This window comes from Lolium rigidum, chromosome 6, assembly GCF_022539505.1.
Source record: "Lolium rigidum isolate FL_2022 chromosome 6, APGP_CSIRO_Lrig_0.1, whole genome shotgun sequence".
Taxonomy (NCBI): Eukaryota; Viridiplantae; Streptophyta; class Magnoliopsida; order Poales; family Poaceae; genus Lolium; species Lolium rigidum.
The window spans coordinates 61097959-61115045 of record NC_061513.1 but is presented as its reverse complement, the minus strand read 5'-3'; the positions used below and the strand labels follow the sequence as shown (position 1 = coordinate 61115045).

Genomic DNA, 17087 nt, shown 5'->3' with positions numbered 1-17087 from the left:
AGACCAATCATACCAGGCTCCATATTTTGCTATGTGGCTGATACCTCTTTAATCATGTACCAATTCTTAAAATCTTAAACCTATAGAAATTTCAAAATTCTTCACATTTTTTCCGGCTAGTTATTTTAATAAAAAATATTTATGGTGTATGCCCCATCATTTTCTAAAATATTTTTTCCTACAATAATTTCGTACCTAGGCTTTGTGCTTACTATGGAATTTGAGGAAGCCAATTCAAAGAAACAAATAGATGATGAATGCTTAATAAACTGTCTCACGGGAGACCTCATGGAGCGAATATTTTTTAGGCTTCCAGTTAGCACTTTATTGAGGTGTGTTGGTGTTTGCAAACAATGGAAAACAATGATCCGTGATCCCAAGTTTGCCACATTACACCTTCAACATGCATCCCGTTATGCCATCTTATTCTTCCAACAAGAGTCTATTGCAAGAAAATGCTACCCTAGTGATGCCATACTTGTTGATGAAGCTTGGTCACAATCAACATATGCAGTGCCAGTGATTGGCCCTGATGATCTCCTTTGTGGATCATGCAATGGGATTATTTGCTTATACACAAATACATCAACCATCAAGATAGCAAACCTTGCAACGGGTGAAAGCATTCGTATTGAGAAACCATTGAGGAATTGGAAGGGTGATCATTTCTCATTCTACACCTTTGGATTCCACCCATTGAAAAAAGAATACAAGATCACACACTTCCTAAGTGATAATATAGATGGCCCTTTCAAGAATAAAGATAGATTCAATGTTATTCAGGTTTATACGCTTGGTGATGAGAAATGGAAAGATATCAAAATTCCAGAAGCCTTAAGCTTGAACTGTGTGAGAAATGCTGGAGCAATAAATATTGATGGAATAGTGTATTGGGTAATTGAAGATATAGCAGCTAGCTGGCGGCATGCTATTATATCCTTCGATCTCAGTGAAGAAAGGTTTTTGCGGATACAATTACCGACACCATTGCCTGAACATTATGCATATGGTTCTTGGAAATTCTGCATACGAGAGATAGACGGGAAGATATGTATAGCAATTGCTCAAACATTTCATTATGCACTTGAAGGGGTTCTTGGTAAGGTGCAGATTTGGACACTTGAAAACAAACTGGAGCAAAAGTGGATCCAGAAGTACAATATTGACACATCAAATTACCTTCCTGGTCCAATTTTAATTCATGGGGGTAAGTTATTGACGCAAAGTTGTGACAATAAACTATTTGCATATAAGTTGCTATGGAATGGGGAGAACTTTGAGACTGAATTGAATGAGGCAATGAAATTGTTAGATTTCGGCCCCCGAAAGCCAGAAAACTTGCAATCTTACATATTTGTGGAGTCACTTGTACGTTTAGATATATACAAGAAATATGGCAGTGTACGTAGGCAAAATAAAAGAGGAGGATGGAAATTAAAGAAGTGGGAGACATGGGAGAACAACCTCTCGGAGAGGGAAGAAATGTGGATCCGCATTCATCGAAAGGAGCATGAAAGAGCTGTATGTTTACTCGATTTAAAAAATTCTTTACTGAGCTCTAATAATGCTTGAGTATTTAATAAAATGTTGAGTTTCCATTTGATAGGCATCTTCAAAACAATTTGTCATATGGCTCAATGGTCTACTTCCGCTTATATCTGATGACGCGATTCGACAACAAATAGGCATAGAGGTCAACAAAATATCTCGAGACATTTCAAATCAGGTAAATAATTATCTAAATGCAAGTCAACATAAAATTTGTTTTCATGTTTTAGGGTGAATAGTTAATAACCATTTGAAGAGAAAAAATTACAATGATAGTTATATGTGTTTTAGTTGGTGTTCTAACACATGTTGTGAATGAGATACCAGCATCCAAGACCCCTCCGACGGCTTAATTTTGTGGGGCAAAAGCGGGATAGAGAAAATTTAGTTGCTTATCTGGAAAATTTTGCGTATAATTACAAGGTATAGTGTGCACAAACTTACTAGCCAGATAATTTGTAATATTTCATAAAATGACACATTAACAAACATAACCTAATTATAGGCTACAACTGATGCAATCAGGAGCATCATGAGTATCATGACAAGTGTTATACCGGATCAGGTAAAGATTTACGTACGGTCTAATTTATCATATTCTAGTTCATTTTTTGCTATAGATTGATAGTTCTAGTTACCACTTTCTTGCATCTCTCCTTCTCCAATGAATATGCCAAATAAATTATCTTGAAATATAAAGCAAAGTAAGTATGTCATCTCCATCCATACAGATAAATGACTTCCACTGTAGTATAGTTATTTTTATTAAATACTTATTGTGCGCCAATGTGTACTTAAGTTTTTATGCTAATTGTGCAAGTTGTCTAGCTACTTAGATCATTTTGTACTTCCTTGGACAATCTATTATCAACTTAATTTACATCACTAGAGAGACAACTATTCATCAAAGCTTATATGTAGATAGCATATATGTTCAGAGCTGAGCATTACCGCAAAACACTTTATGCGTGGATTACTATCTTAAATTATAATTTCACACCTATGTACCATAAACTAAACACTAATAGTTATATAGGCCCCTCTAGGATTATTTCATATTTAAATAGCATTTTCTTGCATGTATTTATTTCTAATATATCGATGTTGTGCTTTGTGAGTGATAAAGAGTTAAGCGTAATTGTGCTAACTGTGAAATACAAGTTAGCTACGCCGTGGAACATAATAGAACTTTGTTGTGGACCTTTTGTTTCTCTAAGATATAGACAACTCTGAGGCTCCTTATATTTACCATTTATTTCTAACGGTATTTCTAGATATTCCTTGGCATGGGAGGGAAGAAGCAGTGTCTTATATCTTATTTTTACTCTTATTTTAGGTGGGTTCTTCAAGCTCATATGATGTTAATTCTTCGCAATATCATAGCCAGGCTGAGGATAAGATTGATACCTAAGAACTTCTGATGGCAGTCTTGTTGGTTTGCTCAAAAAGTTGTTCAAATTTGCTACTTTAGATATTTTACCAATATAACAATTATTTGTGTAGTACCATCGATATGCTATTATGTTTCTTATTTCTGTCGAAACTATGATATTTATGGAACATATTTACCCCGTTTGTTCTTACTAAAATATTAACTGATTTGAGGCCATGAAGTATTTATAGGTCGAATATCTATTAAAATTCTAAAGACTTCAAAACATTTTGAAAACACTCCATGTATGAATTGTAATTTTCGACATTGTTCGGCGAAAACAATGTGTATGGAGTTTGAATTGACTCTTCTAGTCTTTAGGCTGGTACAAGTGCATGAACGGCGGTCATTTGTTTGCGGAAACATAGGGGCGTACGGCGTACCGGTGGCACCAGCAACAAGGTTTTACCACGACATTCTTCTTTGCGCACATGTCAATCATCTTTGCTTTTCTATTAATCCTAAAGGACAGATAAGCTATTTCCTGTAAACCACTCTCAAGCTCTATTTTTTCAAAAAGGAGAAGCCACGGCCGTTGCATTAAACACAACGCATGCAGCCTCTTGGTTAGATTGTTAATATTTATTTAAAAATTATTTCAAATAATGGATCGTATAAAGTTGATACATGAATCAGCCACTACTAGAAAAAAAAAAACATGCAATCAGTGGCGCACCCCATATGGCTACCAGTGACGCACCTGGGTGCGCCACTTCTATCACGCCACTGTTGATTGTTAGCAGTGGCGCACCAGTGGTGCACCATTGCTATATGGCTTAGCAGTGGTGCACCATGTAGTCCGCCACTACTAGCTCACTGGTGCCTCATTGCTATTTCATCGACATGCGCTACTGCACAAAAAAAGGGTGCGCCACTGGTAGTAATTTGAAATTTCGATCTGGATCTAGATTTGGATTGTTTTTATATTTTCCTTCTAGTATGCACCTTGTCACGTTCTCTGTGATGCGGAAGGAAGGGTTGGCCGATTGGAGGAGGAGAGGATGAGGAAGATAAGAAGGAGGAGAGGAGGAGGTGTGGAGGAGGAGGAGGCCGGAGTTGGAGGAGGAGGAGGATCGTCGGTGGTTGCCGGAGAGGAGGAGGGAAGCCGGAGGTTCGTCGGAGGTCGCCAGAGAGTAGGCAGGAGGAGTGGATAGAGGAGTAAGAGGAAGTAAGAAAGGATAGGAGGAGGGGGAGAGGAGAGGAGGGGTAGAATAGAATATGTGGAGGAGGAGGAAGGGGTAAGTGGTCGGCCATTTCAAAATTCGTAGGACAGGAACTTAGCAGTGGTGCACCCTACTATTTTTTTCTTTTTTAAAATTTATTCCTGAAATCTAAAACCTGAAAAAAGTCATGTTTCCTTTTCGATTTTTGGGAATCTAAATTTTTTGTAAACCCCGGAGGGCGTTGAAATTGGATAGAAAATTTCGCGTAGATACATTTCATATGAAAAATATTTTCATCGGAGGTCGTATGCAACCAAAAATCCCGTTTTACCGACACATAGCCCCCATTTTGCAAACAAAAGTCAAAATTCATGTTTGTTAATTTTCACTAAAACTAGATGACATAATAAATGGGCATTGATGAGTGAATTTTTATCATGTTTTTACACCGTCATTTCATTATGTTATCATTGCATAGTAATAAGATTTTTGTATTTCACCGCGCTACCACGCACTTTTATGCTTGTCTACACAAGATCTTAAATAATAAAGCAATGATGAAATATCAATAAAAACTGCCATTATGGTATTTTGACGATATAAAAATCATTTAAGCACTTAATTATGGACCTAGGCGAAGAGAGGATGCGAGGACAACTTCCAGTAAGTTTAGCGAGCATTGGTATGGGGGGAGCCCGCCCGTACCATCCGCCCGTAGGTGTGTTAGGAGCACCGTCTTGTCAAATACTTCCATCTCACGCAGACGACATGGAGATCTAAGACACACAACTCGGCAAAACAGAGAAATTCCCCTGACGAGATCTAGAGAAGCAACCTTGGAGAAGACATCATCCGGGATGCTACGCGGATCCTCGGAGGACAAGGCATCATCCCCTTCATCACCAACCGCTGCATCACCAATCCCATTCTCCTCCAAACATATTTGTAATCTTGATTGCTATTGCGGATTTGTGTTCGAATTCATTCCATTCCTTTCATCCCCTCCATATTATTATGATGATGTTCTTGATTTCTTCCATGTGTGAGTAGTTCCTTTACTTCTTGGGGAGATGGAGAAACCCTAGCATGAATATGAATCTAAGATGATTTATGATTTTAAGTATTAATGTGTGTTAGTTCTCTCTCTTGATATTATATGTTGTGCACCATGTAATATTTACCTTATGGTCTCGAGAGGGAACTACCCTTTGAAGTGTGGTAAAGTGAACACCGAGAAGTGACACTACCGTATCAACACTTTAACACATGGATGAGGAGGATAAACAGAGACTCACCAGGCTCATATAGATAACCACGGGGTAAAACCCTCAATAGCAATAGTCAATATGTAGCTTGCAGAAGACTAGTTGCTGTGGTTATTTAGAGATGCGATGACCGATGGCTTTCTGGGCGTATCTTTTTACGGAGATCTCTCCACACACAATATGATTAAGAACACTTCATCTTGATTAAAATGAATTATAATGCTAGAGGTGGATACGATAATTCCTGAGAACACTTTGTCTTATTAAATTTCAACCCATTTCCTATAACGCTTTTACCGCTTTATTTAGTTTATTGCAACCAATCACAACCATCCTCTAAAAACACTATAGCAAGGGAATACCTTAACTAGTAGCTCCTCGTGGTTCGATACTCTTATTTCAAAACTAGCTACAATTTATTTGTGTACTTGCAGTCATCAGGCATCTCAAAGAATTTATTTTTTGAAATTTCTATCTATTTCTTTTATTTTCTCAAAACCGAAAAGGCGGTCCACAAGGGGGTGAAAATGTATGGGCACCACTTAGCAGTGGCGCACCAAGCATGGTGCGCCATGCGCCACTGCTAAGTGGTGCCCAAACTTTTCCATCAGCCTCCTATACATATTAATGGCGCACCACGTAGAGGTGCGCCACTGCTACCTCAAATAGCAGTGGTGCACCTCTACTTGGTGCGTCATTGCTATGTATAGGGGTGTGTCAAACCTTGGTCAAACGTAGTGGTGATATGGCTAGCAATGGAGCACCACTTTTTGGTGCGCCATAGCAGTGGTGCACCTGTGTAGTGGTGCACCACTGGTAGCAATCCTACGGCTAGGCCTTTTTCTAGTAGTGAGCCGTCCAAAGATACAAAATAGCATGTAGCGCCTTTGCATCAACATGTTAATCTCTTGTCAAACCACCAACCGCACCGGCTAGATATATCCCGTGCAACCGTTCCAAAGCGGTTGCACTGAAAAACCAGGTTATCCGGTTTAAAACCTTCGAATTATCCTAATTAAATTTCAGATAATCCATATCTGCATGCTATTTGTTATACTATATTCTGCACCGTATCCGGAACACCACTTCGGAATCGGATATCCTTATCCACCGGATTATTTAAAATCAGATATGGATACCTTAAAACGGATTCGGCACCAATTTCGGTGCGGAAATTATCCTATCCGTTACACCCCTAGCCAAAAGCCTAAAACTAGCTCCGTCGCAAGACATTTGATGGATTTATGCTAATCTCAAGTTGTTGGACAGTGCAAATCTTCTGATTATCACTTGTGATATTGATCTTTCTTACCAAGAAGAATAATTATCTTCATCCTTGAACAACGAGAGTTGACATTACTTTTTAAAATACAACAATATTGTTACATGAAAAGATAGTCCAGTCCCCTAACTGATCATTGCGGAATACACGTCTGAACCAGTTCATGTCTACCTTACCAGGAATTTAGAATATTCTTGCACGGAGGGTTGACGATCTGTTAAGAGCCTCAGTAGTGTCTTGCTGCTTGCATCAAATAAGGTCAATTCTGCCAGCCTCGACAAGACCCTTGATGGACTTGTACCGAAGGACATACAAGTCGTCAGCAACCAAATCCACAACTTCCTCCCCTCTTCATGGAAGCCAACATCACAGGTTAGTACAATTTAAGGGACTGAAACGATAAAATCCAAGTGTCTGGGGTCTTACATGTCATCTAGCTGAAATGCTCCTACGTCACTCTTGGTCTTGCAGAAGACAAAGGTGTCAAGCTGAGGCTCTGGAACTGGAGAGGGCATTCGAAATAACAGTCAGATAGTGCCTCGAAGCTGATTACATGCTAAAACACATTGCCACGGCTTCAGCAATAAAAGGATAAAAGTATTCTTAGCAACGAAAAACATGTAAATGAATAAATTTGTCCCAACATCTGTTATTAACAAAGGAAAGCATATGATATTTGTGAACTTCATTTGCACTTCATTGGAGAAATGGGGTTTCATTTGGGGGACTGTAACAAACTCTTGGTGACTAAGCTACAAAAAAATAGAAACATACATCATCACATTGTCCAATGTTGATTCTTCTTGCTTCTCGTCTTAGTATCCAGTTCTGCAATTAACTAACTAACTAACTGCCCCAGGCTTATCTTTCTCACTTCCAAATTGCACTAGACTATTTTTTGAAGTAGTATATTACTTAAGTGTATGTGTAGCCAAGTGTGAAAAAATCAACAAATAAACCTTTATACAGAAATACAAGGCCCAAGTATGAGACAAGAAAAAAATGGTAAAACCTTCAAAATAAGTAGCTTACAATAAGCACATTACTAGGAAAAATGGCTTTTGTAGAGCAAAAACATTTCAACTGCAGCGAGCAGAACATTATTCTAAAAAACTGTTTCTAAGAATGCAATGATGCGTTAGCAGTTAGTAGCGATAACTATTTTCAGAATGGAAGATTTGGGGCAAGGTTTCTAGAAGTAGTGTAGACTGAACTAAATAGCACAAAATGGGATTTCAAGAGGCATGCGTGTTTCTTTTATGAATCTCACACATTAGCTATGTTATCCAAAATCAACTTGGAAGCACATGTTTGTTAGTGACGACCTAATCAGACTCCAAAAACCTATTTTCCCCAATTGAATAACATGACAGTATGTGATACATGTCAAGTTGGCCGCTTTAAATGGTGAAGCATCGACAGATTGTCGTATAAAGCAGCTTATGTAACGGGCTAACGGCTAAAGCTACAAACAGGCTATGTAGTAAATCATTACAAAGAAACATGCTAATTTTTCAAGATCAAGTGGAGTACCCATGTCATCCTCCGTGCTCGATAAGGATTGCCTAGTTACCGAGTCATAACCATAGGGAAGCTTTGACAGCACCGACTGCTCGAGATGCTTCTCCATGTTCTCCTTGCAGCTACCAACAGATAAAAACCAACAAGGAACCGCCATCTCAGCCACAAAACAAGGAGTAGCAAGTAACAACCAGTAGCCGGTTCAATTGAGTTGATCGATACCTCTTGGCGAATCGCTGCTCCTGCTGGGACAGCCGGCTCAAGAGGTCGTCAGACTTGGAGATGTAGGTCATGTACTTCTCAATCTACAGACAGCAACTCCATGAGGTCAACTAAATACCACACCATCTTAGGTGACCAGCGGCGGAGCTACATGGTGTTTATGATGTCAAGTGACATCACAAAAAATTGGTGAAGGCCATGAGACCAGCTATGCATACACCAGTTTTAAACCTACAAATACTAGATAATGACCTCACTACATGTGTCACTCGCTCTGAATTTTTTACATCACCTGATGCCGATGCTAGCTCTGCCACTTTGGGTCAGTAACTGGACTACTGTGCGGTGCAAATACAGGATTTAGTCTGACCTTCTGCAAGCGGAGGCGGAGGTAGGAGCGGAGCAGGAAGAGCGAGCGGTCAAGGTCCATCTGGTAGAGCGAGACCACCAGGTCGTCGACGCCGTTATCCGTGAAGTCGTCGAGTGTCTCCTCCTGATTTCACCACAGGTTTTCAAGAATCAGCATCATTTCCTGGAATGTTCAGTGTGCATAATAGGCCGAGAGGGGGGATGCTAACGAGGAGCTGGATCTGCTCGCGGGCGCGGGAGACGAGGGCGGAGTCGAAGTGGAGGATCTCCGGCGCGGCCTTCTCGTTGCGCCAGGCCCGCTTCAGAAGCTCCACGTCCGTGGTCGCCGCCGCCGACGCCGACTCCTCGTCCTCCCACGAAGACATCCTCCCTTCCTTGTTCTGTCGCGAATTGCCGACGCGCGCGCTGGGGACGAAGCGGCTAGTGAGGATGCGGCACCGGTCTGGTGACCGCGAGCACCGACGAGGGAGGCGAGCGGCGGCGCGGCGGGTCGGATTTGCAGCCGGCGACGGCGAGGAAGAGGCAACCCGCGGGGCGGCGGGGGTTTGGATTGGATTTGGGGGCGACGGTAGTGCTGGGCCGGGAGGTGTGAGAGGATCTATTCTTGGGCCGAAATACAAACTTAGAGCGAGAAAGATTGAAGTTCGCTAAAAAAGAAGAGCGCGAGAGAGAACTCGAGAGTGTTTTTTTTACTGCGTGTTTTTCTTTTCTCGATTAATCAGATCAAAATTTTGAAGCAAAAATGACATCCGGTAGCCGCCAGAAGTGAAGAAAGGTATAAAGATCGACATGCTTTGTGGCTCAACTCGTGAGAAGAATCGAACTACAACCAATAAAATTGACAAAACACATGGATTTTTTATTGTGTAGAAAAGTATGATGATGGGTGCATATATAACTGACGAGTAGGGTCCATGGTTCTCTCTCTTCATTTGGCATAACTCTGAAACGTCGAGGCTGCTTAAAATTGACCAGAAACTTAGTCTCCATGTCTCTATCGGTGGACAATTTCTAACACCATGAACATCTCAACCTACGACAACCACCAACATAAACATGTTCAACATGCGGTTCTCAGATTCTCTCACGTGTTGGGTTAGAATAGAAGCGTCGAAACTACAAACATATGATCATCGACTGAAAACTTTTTGGATCTTATGAATATATAAAACAAACAATTCATTATGAGAAGGCCCATGAAGACATAAAACATTTTTTCCCACAAAGTTAAACATCATATCGTAATTTCTCCGATGGCAAAAAATCCGCTCCGTCAGCCCACTAGATGCAATTTGAAGGCATCACCGCCACCTGTAAGGGTACATTGCCCCTAAATGTGTTTTTGGTAATTAATGATAGACTAATGTTTTCATTGTGTTTATACGAAGGAATAATCCATAGTTATTTCTTGAAGTCCATATGTTGGATTCAAGTGTGGATGCCATGAATATAATATTATACCTTTTGTATTGGCATCAAGATCATCGATTTGAAGAGAATAATTTGATATGATCAAGTTGAGAAAATGAAGATCGAGTTCTTGTGTGAAACTTAAGTTTATCCATGCTCTAGCTTATGTGTTAAGCAATGAATGATCAATATATTATGATAGAGCATGAAGAGATACAAGGTTGACCAAGACTAAGAGTGAAGATTGAATTCAAGTTGGTCAACACATGAAGCATAAAGATTGTACCACTTTGGATCATGTGATCTTGTTGGCGGTAAGCCTTGTCAATTATGCTTCATGAGCTAACACACTATATGTGTGCATTTGTGTTGTCTATGTGGGTTAGGTATCTTGCCATGGGCATGCATCAAGAGTATGATCTCATATAGCTCATGAGAGGATGGCATCAAGCTTGGATGTCATCAAGGTTGAGAAGGCCAAGTTCAAGATGAGCATATCGAAGATATCATGCTTGAAGCTTGCGGTCCTTTGGTGATAATGGACATGTGAAGATGGGCCTCAGCGAAGTTATCCCATCATGGTGTATGGGGGAGCAATTGCGAGTCTACACAAAGCAACAATAATCAAGTGAACCATTCCGCCTTGAGGGAGCTTGAAGCGTTGTCGTCAAGATCAAGCGAGATACGCAAGGCAAAGGTATATTCTTGCTAGATTTTCCTTTTACGAGTCTCAAGATGGTTGTTGGGAGACCGGGTTATAGGATAGATAGCCGCACTATCAAGAGGGGCTTTCGGTTGAGCAACTTGATCGCATCATCGTAGGGAGCTCAATTCTTTGCATACATTGCATCCCCATATTGTTGTTGCTTCTTGGTGTTTATCTGTGTGAGGTTTTTGAGCTTATTTCTAGCTTTTCAGCAAGCTCAAGTTCACCAGAAACAGAATCCGTATGCATCTTTTTTTGCGCTTTCGAGTTTGGAGGTCTTACCGGTTCTTCTTTAGGGAGGTTTCATACCTCTCTTTATTTGATATTTTACCTCTATCTTTCTTGGGTCTTATAGCCTCTATTATATAGATCTTGTTCTTAGCTTCTCAAAAAGCCCAAGTTTGGTAAAATCGGAGTCCGGATGCAAAAGTTATCATTGTTTTTGTATTTTGTCTGGAATTCCAACGGTGGCGGTTTCCCCGCCGAAATCATTCCGGCGTGCCAGATGGTTTCCGGTATATGCCGAATAGCGTACCAGTACGTCATTTCGGCGAAACTGAAATGATTCCAGCGTGGGAACCAACATGCCTTTCTAGCGTGCCAGTTTCCTCGCCGGTTTCACTTTTTGTTTCCGGTGTAGAAACCGGCGCTTCCGGAATTTTCCGTCAGACTGGACTCGATGATCGTTTTTTTTTTTTGCCCCGAACGGTCATATTTTGAGGGGCTATAAAATGAGCTTTTTCTCCAAAGGTTTTCTAGGGTTCTTGAGCATGTTTTTTGTCACCATTGTTGAACCTCTTGAGCTTGCTTCCTCTCCCTTTCCTCCCATGATTTTTTGCATATTCTAGAGGGATTTAAAAGAATAGATCTAGATCTACAACCTCCACCAATCAGTTCCTCTTCTAAGTGTGAGAGGGAACTCTTAGGATCTAGATCTTGGAATCATTTGTTGATTTCCACCCTTGTTCTTCCTCTCTAGTTCCTCCATAGCATTTGTGAAAGGATTGTATGCCGCACCTAGAGGGGGGTGAATAGGTGCTAACCAATTTTTAGTTCCTTTTCAATTTAGGCTTGACACAAAGGTAAATTCTCTAGATATGCAACTATGTGAATTTACCTATATGACAAGGTCAACGACTAAGCAAGATATAGCTACGCAATATATAGGAGAGATAATAGGATAGAGGTAACCGAGAGTGGAGCACGCGGAGACACGGAGTTCATTCCCGTAGTTCCCTTCCTTTGCAAGAAGGTACGTCTACGTTCGGAGGAGTGTGGTCGCTACGAAAGCCAGACCAACGCCACGAAGGCTTCACTCAAGTCTCATGTGAGCACCGCCACGAAGGCCTAGCCCACTTCCACTAAGGGATTTCCTCGAGACGGAAACCGGGCCTTTACAAGGTTCTTGGGGCACACATCCACAACCAAATTGGAGGCTCCCAAATCTGTAACAACAACAAGAACAATATCAATTACAAATATCTAGGGTTTCTCAAAAGAGGAACACTAGCAAAGGGTCCTCAAGCATATGAGGGGGAAAAACAAATCTCTTCGGTGAAGATGTAGATCGGGGTCTTCTTCGAATCTCCAAAGATCAAGAGTTTTGGTTGGGTGGAGGAGGAGATCTTGTGATTCTTGTGTTTCTTGAGTTGGCTTGAGTTGGCTCTAATGGTGATGAACTTGGGGAATGATTGAGCAACTTGGGGACGAGGGAGAAGGGGGGTATAAATACCCCCTTCCAAAATCCAGCCGTTGGAGCTTTTCGGGGGCCGGATAATCCGGTGTAAGTGAGGGCCAGAAAATCTGGCACCCCTTAAATATCCGGCCCTGGGAAAAATCTGGCCAAATGTCCGGCCAAAAATCAGTCCCCTATCCAGGGTATCATCGCCAGAAAATCCTTAGCCGATTTTCAGGGCCGGATATTTTGCAAATATCCGGCCCGGAAAATCCGGCCCGGAGAAAAACAGCCAGCTTCTTTTCGTCTTGTTTTTCCACACAAAACAACCATTTACATATATGTATCTATTGCACCACTTCATCAAACATTAGTGTATCACATATATTGACATCAAACATTCAAAACATAAACCGAGAGATGTTCTTTCAATCTCCCCCTTTTTGGTGTTTGATGACAATATACGGATTTGCAATAAAATCACTAGAGAGAACCAACATGTTGGCAAAATATAGAGGCACTCCCCCTACATGTGTGCATACAAGTAATTTGCATTTGAATACAAATGCACAACACATAGGTGCGAGGTGCCTCAACACAAGATATCCAACATGAGCTCAAAATAAGAGACATAGGCATATATAAAGTTGAGACAAGGTGATAGAGATCATACCCATATGAAGATATATAATACCGGATATATAAAATAACACACCTTCATAAACCTTGGTCTCAACATATAGAATTTTGAAATCCTTAACACAATGTCTCACAATCACACATAACATAACATAGGGCGGGCTTCATGGGCGACAGAGATTTTCCCTTCGCGGCTGCACCGCCGACTCGTCCACGAAGACAGGAGGCGGCAACGCGTCGTCAGCAGGCGCCGACGCGCGCGTAGTACAACTACGACGACGACCGCGACGACCACGACGACGACGCCTACGACGACGAGGACGATTACATCGAGGCGCTCGCATACCATAACGAGGAGGTGAAGGAATGGCAGCAGGCCATGGCGGAGGGCCGCAATTTCGAGTTCCCGGAGAACATGACAGACGACGAGATGGCGAAGCTCGGCGTCCTCGTCACCGAGAACGACGCGCCTGTGCAGCCGCCGCTGCCCCGCTACGCCACCGGCGTCATGCCACCGGGCCTGTCGGAGGATGAAGCCCTTCGACAGGCGCTAAAGGACTCGGCGGCGCCACAACCGTCGCCGTACAACCCTTGGGCTCCTCCTCCATAGTCGTAGCCCTGGGCGTCTCCTCCACCGCCGCCACAGCCGTATCCCTGGACGCCTCCACCTCCAGCACCGCCGGCGCGCCCGACGTACGCTCCCCCGGATGGCAACTGGCCGTGGGCGATAGCGGAGCTCATCCTGCTCGACAGCGACGACGAGCAGCAGTAGGCGTTAGGTTTTTTTTCATGTTTTAACTATGTAAATTATGTTTCATGTTTAAAAAAAATGCGGACGCTACGGAGATGCCCTGATCTTCATCGCTCCATGCCGCCGTACGCCTAGGCAATCACGTTGATCGACGCCACACGCCCGGAGGTCTGTGAACAAACGGATCAGCCCGAACGAGACGGCAAGTCCGCAAGTCCCTCGCCGTGACGTCGCCCGCAGCACCGCCCTGCGCCACCTCTCGTCAGTCGTCCCCATGACCCCATCCCCACCCTCTCCAGCCCGGTGGACTAAAAAAAACCTTCCCCTATCGAGACCAAGGTCCGCCATTGCTCCTTCTTCCACCCGCTGATCTCTTGATTCAGTGGAGGCCTGCCTGGTTGTAGTTTCAGGGGAACATGGAGGCCTCGAGGTTGCTCTACATTGCCGTCGCCGACCACCATGGCCATGGCCGGCGGAGCACCTTCCGCTACACCCGCCCCGTCCTGCAGAGCACGCTCCAGCTCATGGGATGCAAGCCACGCCACGCCTTCAAGGTCCCCTGGCTATTCGTCCTAATTAATGGTTTTCATATGTCTGTCTCTGTCTGCCTCGTCTCCCTGAGCTCAGTTCCCCAGTTAATGGGACTCCTACCAAATACTGAATGCTCTAGGATAGGATGGTCCTTGGTTACTTCTTGGTGACTTGAGATTTGACTCAACACCATAGTATCTCTATAGCTGTCACCAAGATTCAGTTGTGGAAATTGCCTGCATGTGTCTGTTTGCATTGAAATTGCAGATGACAAAAACCTGGCTGCATACTTCATTATATAATTCTTACATTCTGCAACAAGTTAGTTTGTGTTCCCTTGTCTGAATTCCAATTTTCTTACACTCTGTGTTTCATAGTTTCTGGAAACCAGTGCGCCGCAAACTAGTTGAGCTCCAAGGGCATGTTTCAGTTGATTCAAAGGAAAGGGTCTTCTAGGAATCTGATGGCTCTCCTTAACACCAACGGTTCAGACGTTCAGTTGCTAAGGCATGGCCTGTTGTTGCCGGTGACAGCAATGGAAACATGAACGATGGCACAGGAAGTGAGAAATCTGTCGGAAGTCCCATGTATGGCCCATTGCATATTGGGAAGGCAGAGCCTGTCAACCTTCAGTTTGGCTCTTTCAGGATTAGTGCATGGCCAAGTGATACCGGATGCACCAGTCATGCTCGTAGTGCCGATGATTCCAAGGCTGACGGCACAGATACAGGGAGTAGATATTTATCCTCATGTTGCAGCTGACCAAAGATGCCAGATGACAATTGCAAAGAGGTTCGCCTCTTAATCCTTTCTGTAAGGATGATATCTCATACGGCATGTATAAGTAGTCTTGTATGAAAGTTAGCAGATGTTGTGCTTAGGCTGACAGTCTGACACGGTATATCATCTCATACAGCTTGTGGATGAGTACTTGGTGTTTGACAGCGAAGAAGAAGGTGATGATACTGATGACGCAGAGACAAATGAGGATCTAACTGACGAAGAAAAGGACATCCAAGAGGTAGTGGAAAAAGAACATATGAGTATGATGAGTTGCAGTTTTATGCACATGCCCATTCAGTTGTTGTGGTGCTGCATTCTAGAGATACAACATTAGATCAACAGGAAAGCCAGTGTATTTAACCAATTATCCATTACTTTGTCTTCGATCATATTATATGGAAAAAAAGTGAAGCAGATGGAGGAGGCAGGGTCCATGGATGAGCACTCGACAAAGTCGAATGAGGAGTATGAGGATATAGCCATGAGAGAAAGCGGCTACTGGTTGCAGACCCTGACGAAGAAGCACATGGCCCTGGTCATAGGCGAGGCTGTGGGATGGTGGCATGAAGGCTGACAACCTGGACCTGTTGTTGTTGGAGGTGAGAAACGAAGGCAGCATGGAGATGCCATGCGCCTACCCCTCTCACAATGAACAACCTGTGTCTTGGAAGCGACACAATGGCGAGGAAATGGTGCATGGAATGGTTGTAGCCATCCCAGCTGCCTCGCTTTGCCATTTCAGCAACAAGAAGTTGTTGCTCTTATATGGTGTCTGGGGTTAGTAAGTGTTAAACCTCATCCCTTACCTGAGTTAGGTACCTACAAATGTTGTTCTAAGATGTCATCATGTTCTCTATAACTCGTTTCCTCGATAATGAAAATCGCAGCTCTCCTGCGTTTCTTTTTAAAAAAATGTCATCATGTTTTTGTATCTGTGGAGACAGAGATGGGGAGACCTTGTGTGTACTGCCCTGGAAAGAAGGATGTGGAGTGACAGAGGGCAATTAACAAGTTAATAGTTCCCATTGTATATATGGCATAATAACAAGAATGCATTAGACAGAAAATACTATTACGCTTTAAAGATCGATCAACTGGAGTATAAAAATGAGAATGCAAGTGTTTTCATGAGAAATGTTTTTCTTCTGGTGTTTTTACAATCCATCTGTTTGTACAAATAATCCGACGATGCAGCCACAAAGTCGTGTACTAGAGACATTGCTTTTTTGGGTAAGGGTTGTTGCTGGCCAAGTAATCCTTCAAATGTTCTATACACATACACGCTGAGGTCACAAGTTCTGAAGACACCCTTAATACATTGGCTTCAAATTTGAACAATGACACTTATTCTACAGCAAGACGAGACAGAAATTGGTTTGGAAGGAAACAACCAGCTAGGGACATTGGGCATGGGACTATCAGTTACAGTCCTTTGCTACTTACGCAATCAAGTAGTACTATTAAAGATGTGTTCTTTCCATTCTGTTAACCTACTACCTGCTTCTCTTTATTTTGCAGATGCTGTAAAAGATATTGACGAATAGAATGGTGGGATCACATAGACAATAGGGACATTTCAATACCAAAATAGCACGCATTGTACATCAATGGCATCTTTGATGCAATCTAAACTACTAGGAAAACAAGCAATTGTCAGGTGTCTCTTGTCGTTGTTCTCGCCCATCTGAATTCTGAAGTACCTATTCGCTATCTTATACACATGTGACATGCCTATGCTGAGTCTACCAAAAATGAGCAAAGGAATCATACCTGCCAGGCTGAATCTACCA

General features: G+C 42.5%; 1 protein-coding gene across 2 annotated transcripts; it reads right to left on the bottom strand.

Moving 5' to 3' along the window:
* Positions 1-6685: 6685 nt before the first annotated feature.
* LOC124666094 (DNA replication complex GINS protein SLD5-like) lies at positions 6686-9167 on the bottom strand. Of its 2 annotated transcripts, XM_047203445.1 has the most exons (7): positions 9012-9167; positions 8804-8926; positions 8434-8516; positions 8224-8333; positions 7117-7192; positions 6924-7039; positions 6686-6877 (listed from the first exon to the last, which is right to left on the bottom strand). In XM_047203445.1, the coding sequence occupies exons 1-6, from the start codon at positions 9165-9167 to the stop codon at positions 6940-6942; spliced, it is 648 nt and encodes a 215-aa protein (XP_047059401.1). In that variant the 3' UTR covers positions 6686-6877; positions 6924-6939. The 2 variants fall into 2 exon arrangements, with proteins under 2 accessions (XP_047059401.1, XP_047059400.1); XM_047203444.1 differs by having other exon boundaries at positions 6686-7039.
* Positions 9168-17087: the final 7920 nt, after the last annotated feature.

Bases quoted from the DNA above. Each gene is read 5' to 3' on its own strand.
- LOC124666094 (XM_047203444.1), bottom strand. From the start codon at position 9,167: ATGTCTTCGTGGGAGGACGAGGAGTCGGCGTCGGCGGCGGCGACCACG. The intron at 8,517-8,803 runs GTCAGACTAAAT...TGCTGTCTGTAG, and splicing joins TCCGCCTCCGCTTGCAGAAG to ATTGAGAAGTACATGACCTA. The intron at 7,193-8,223 runs GTACTCCACTTG...TGCCCTCTCCAG, and splicing joins GAGCACGGAGGATGACATGG to TTCCAGAGCCTCAGCTTGAC.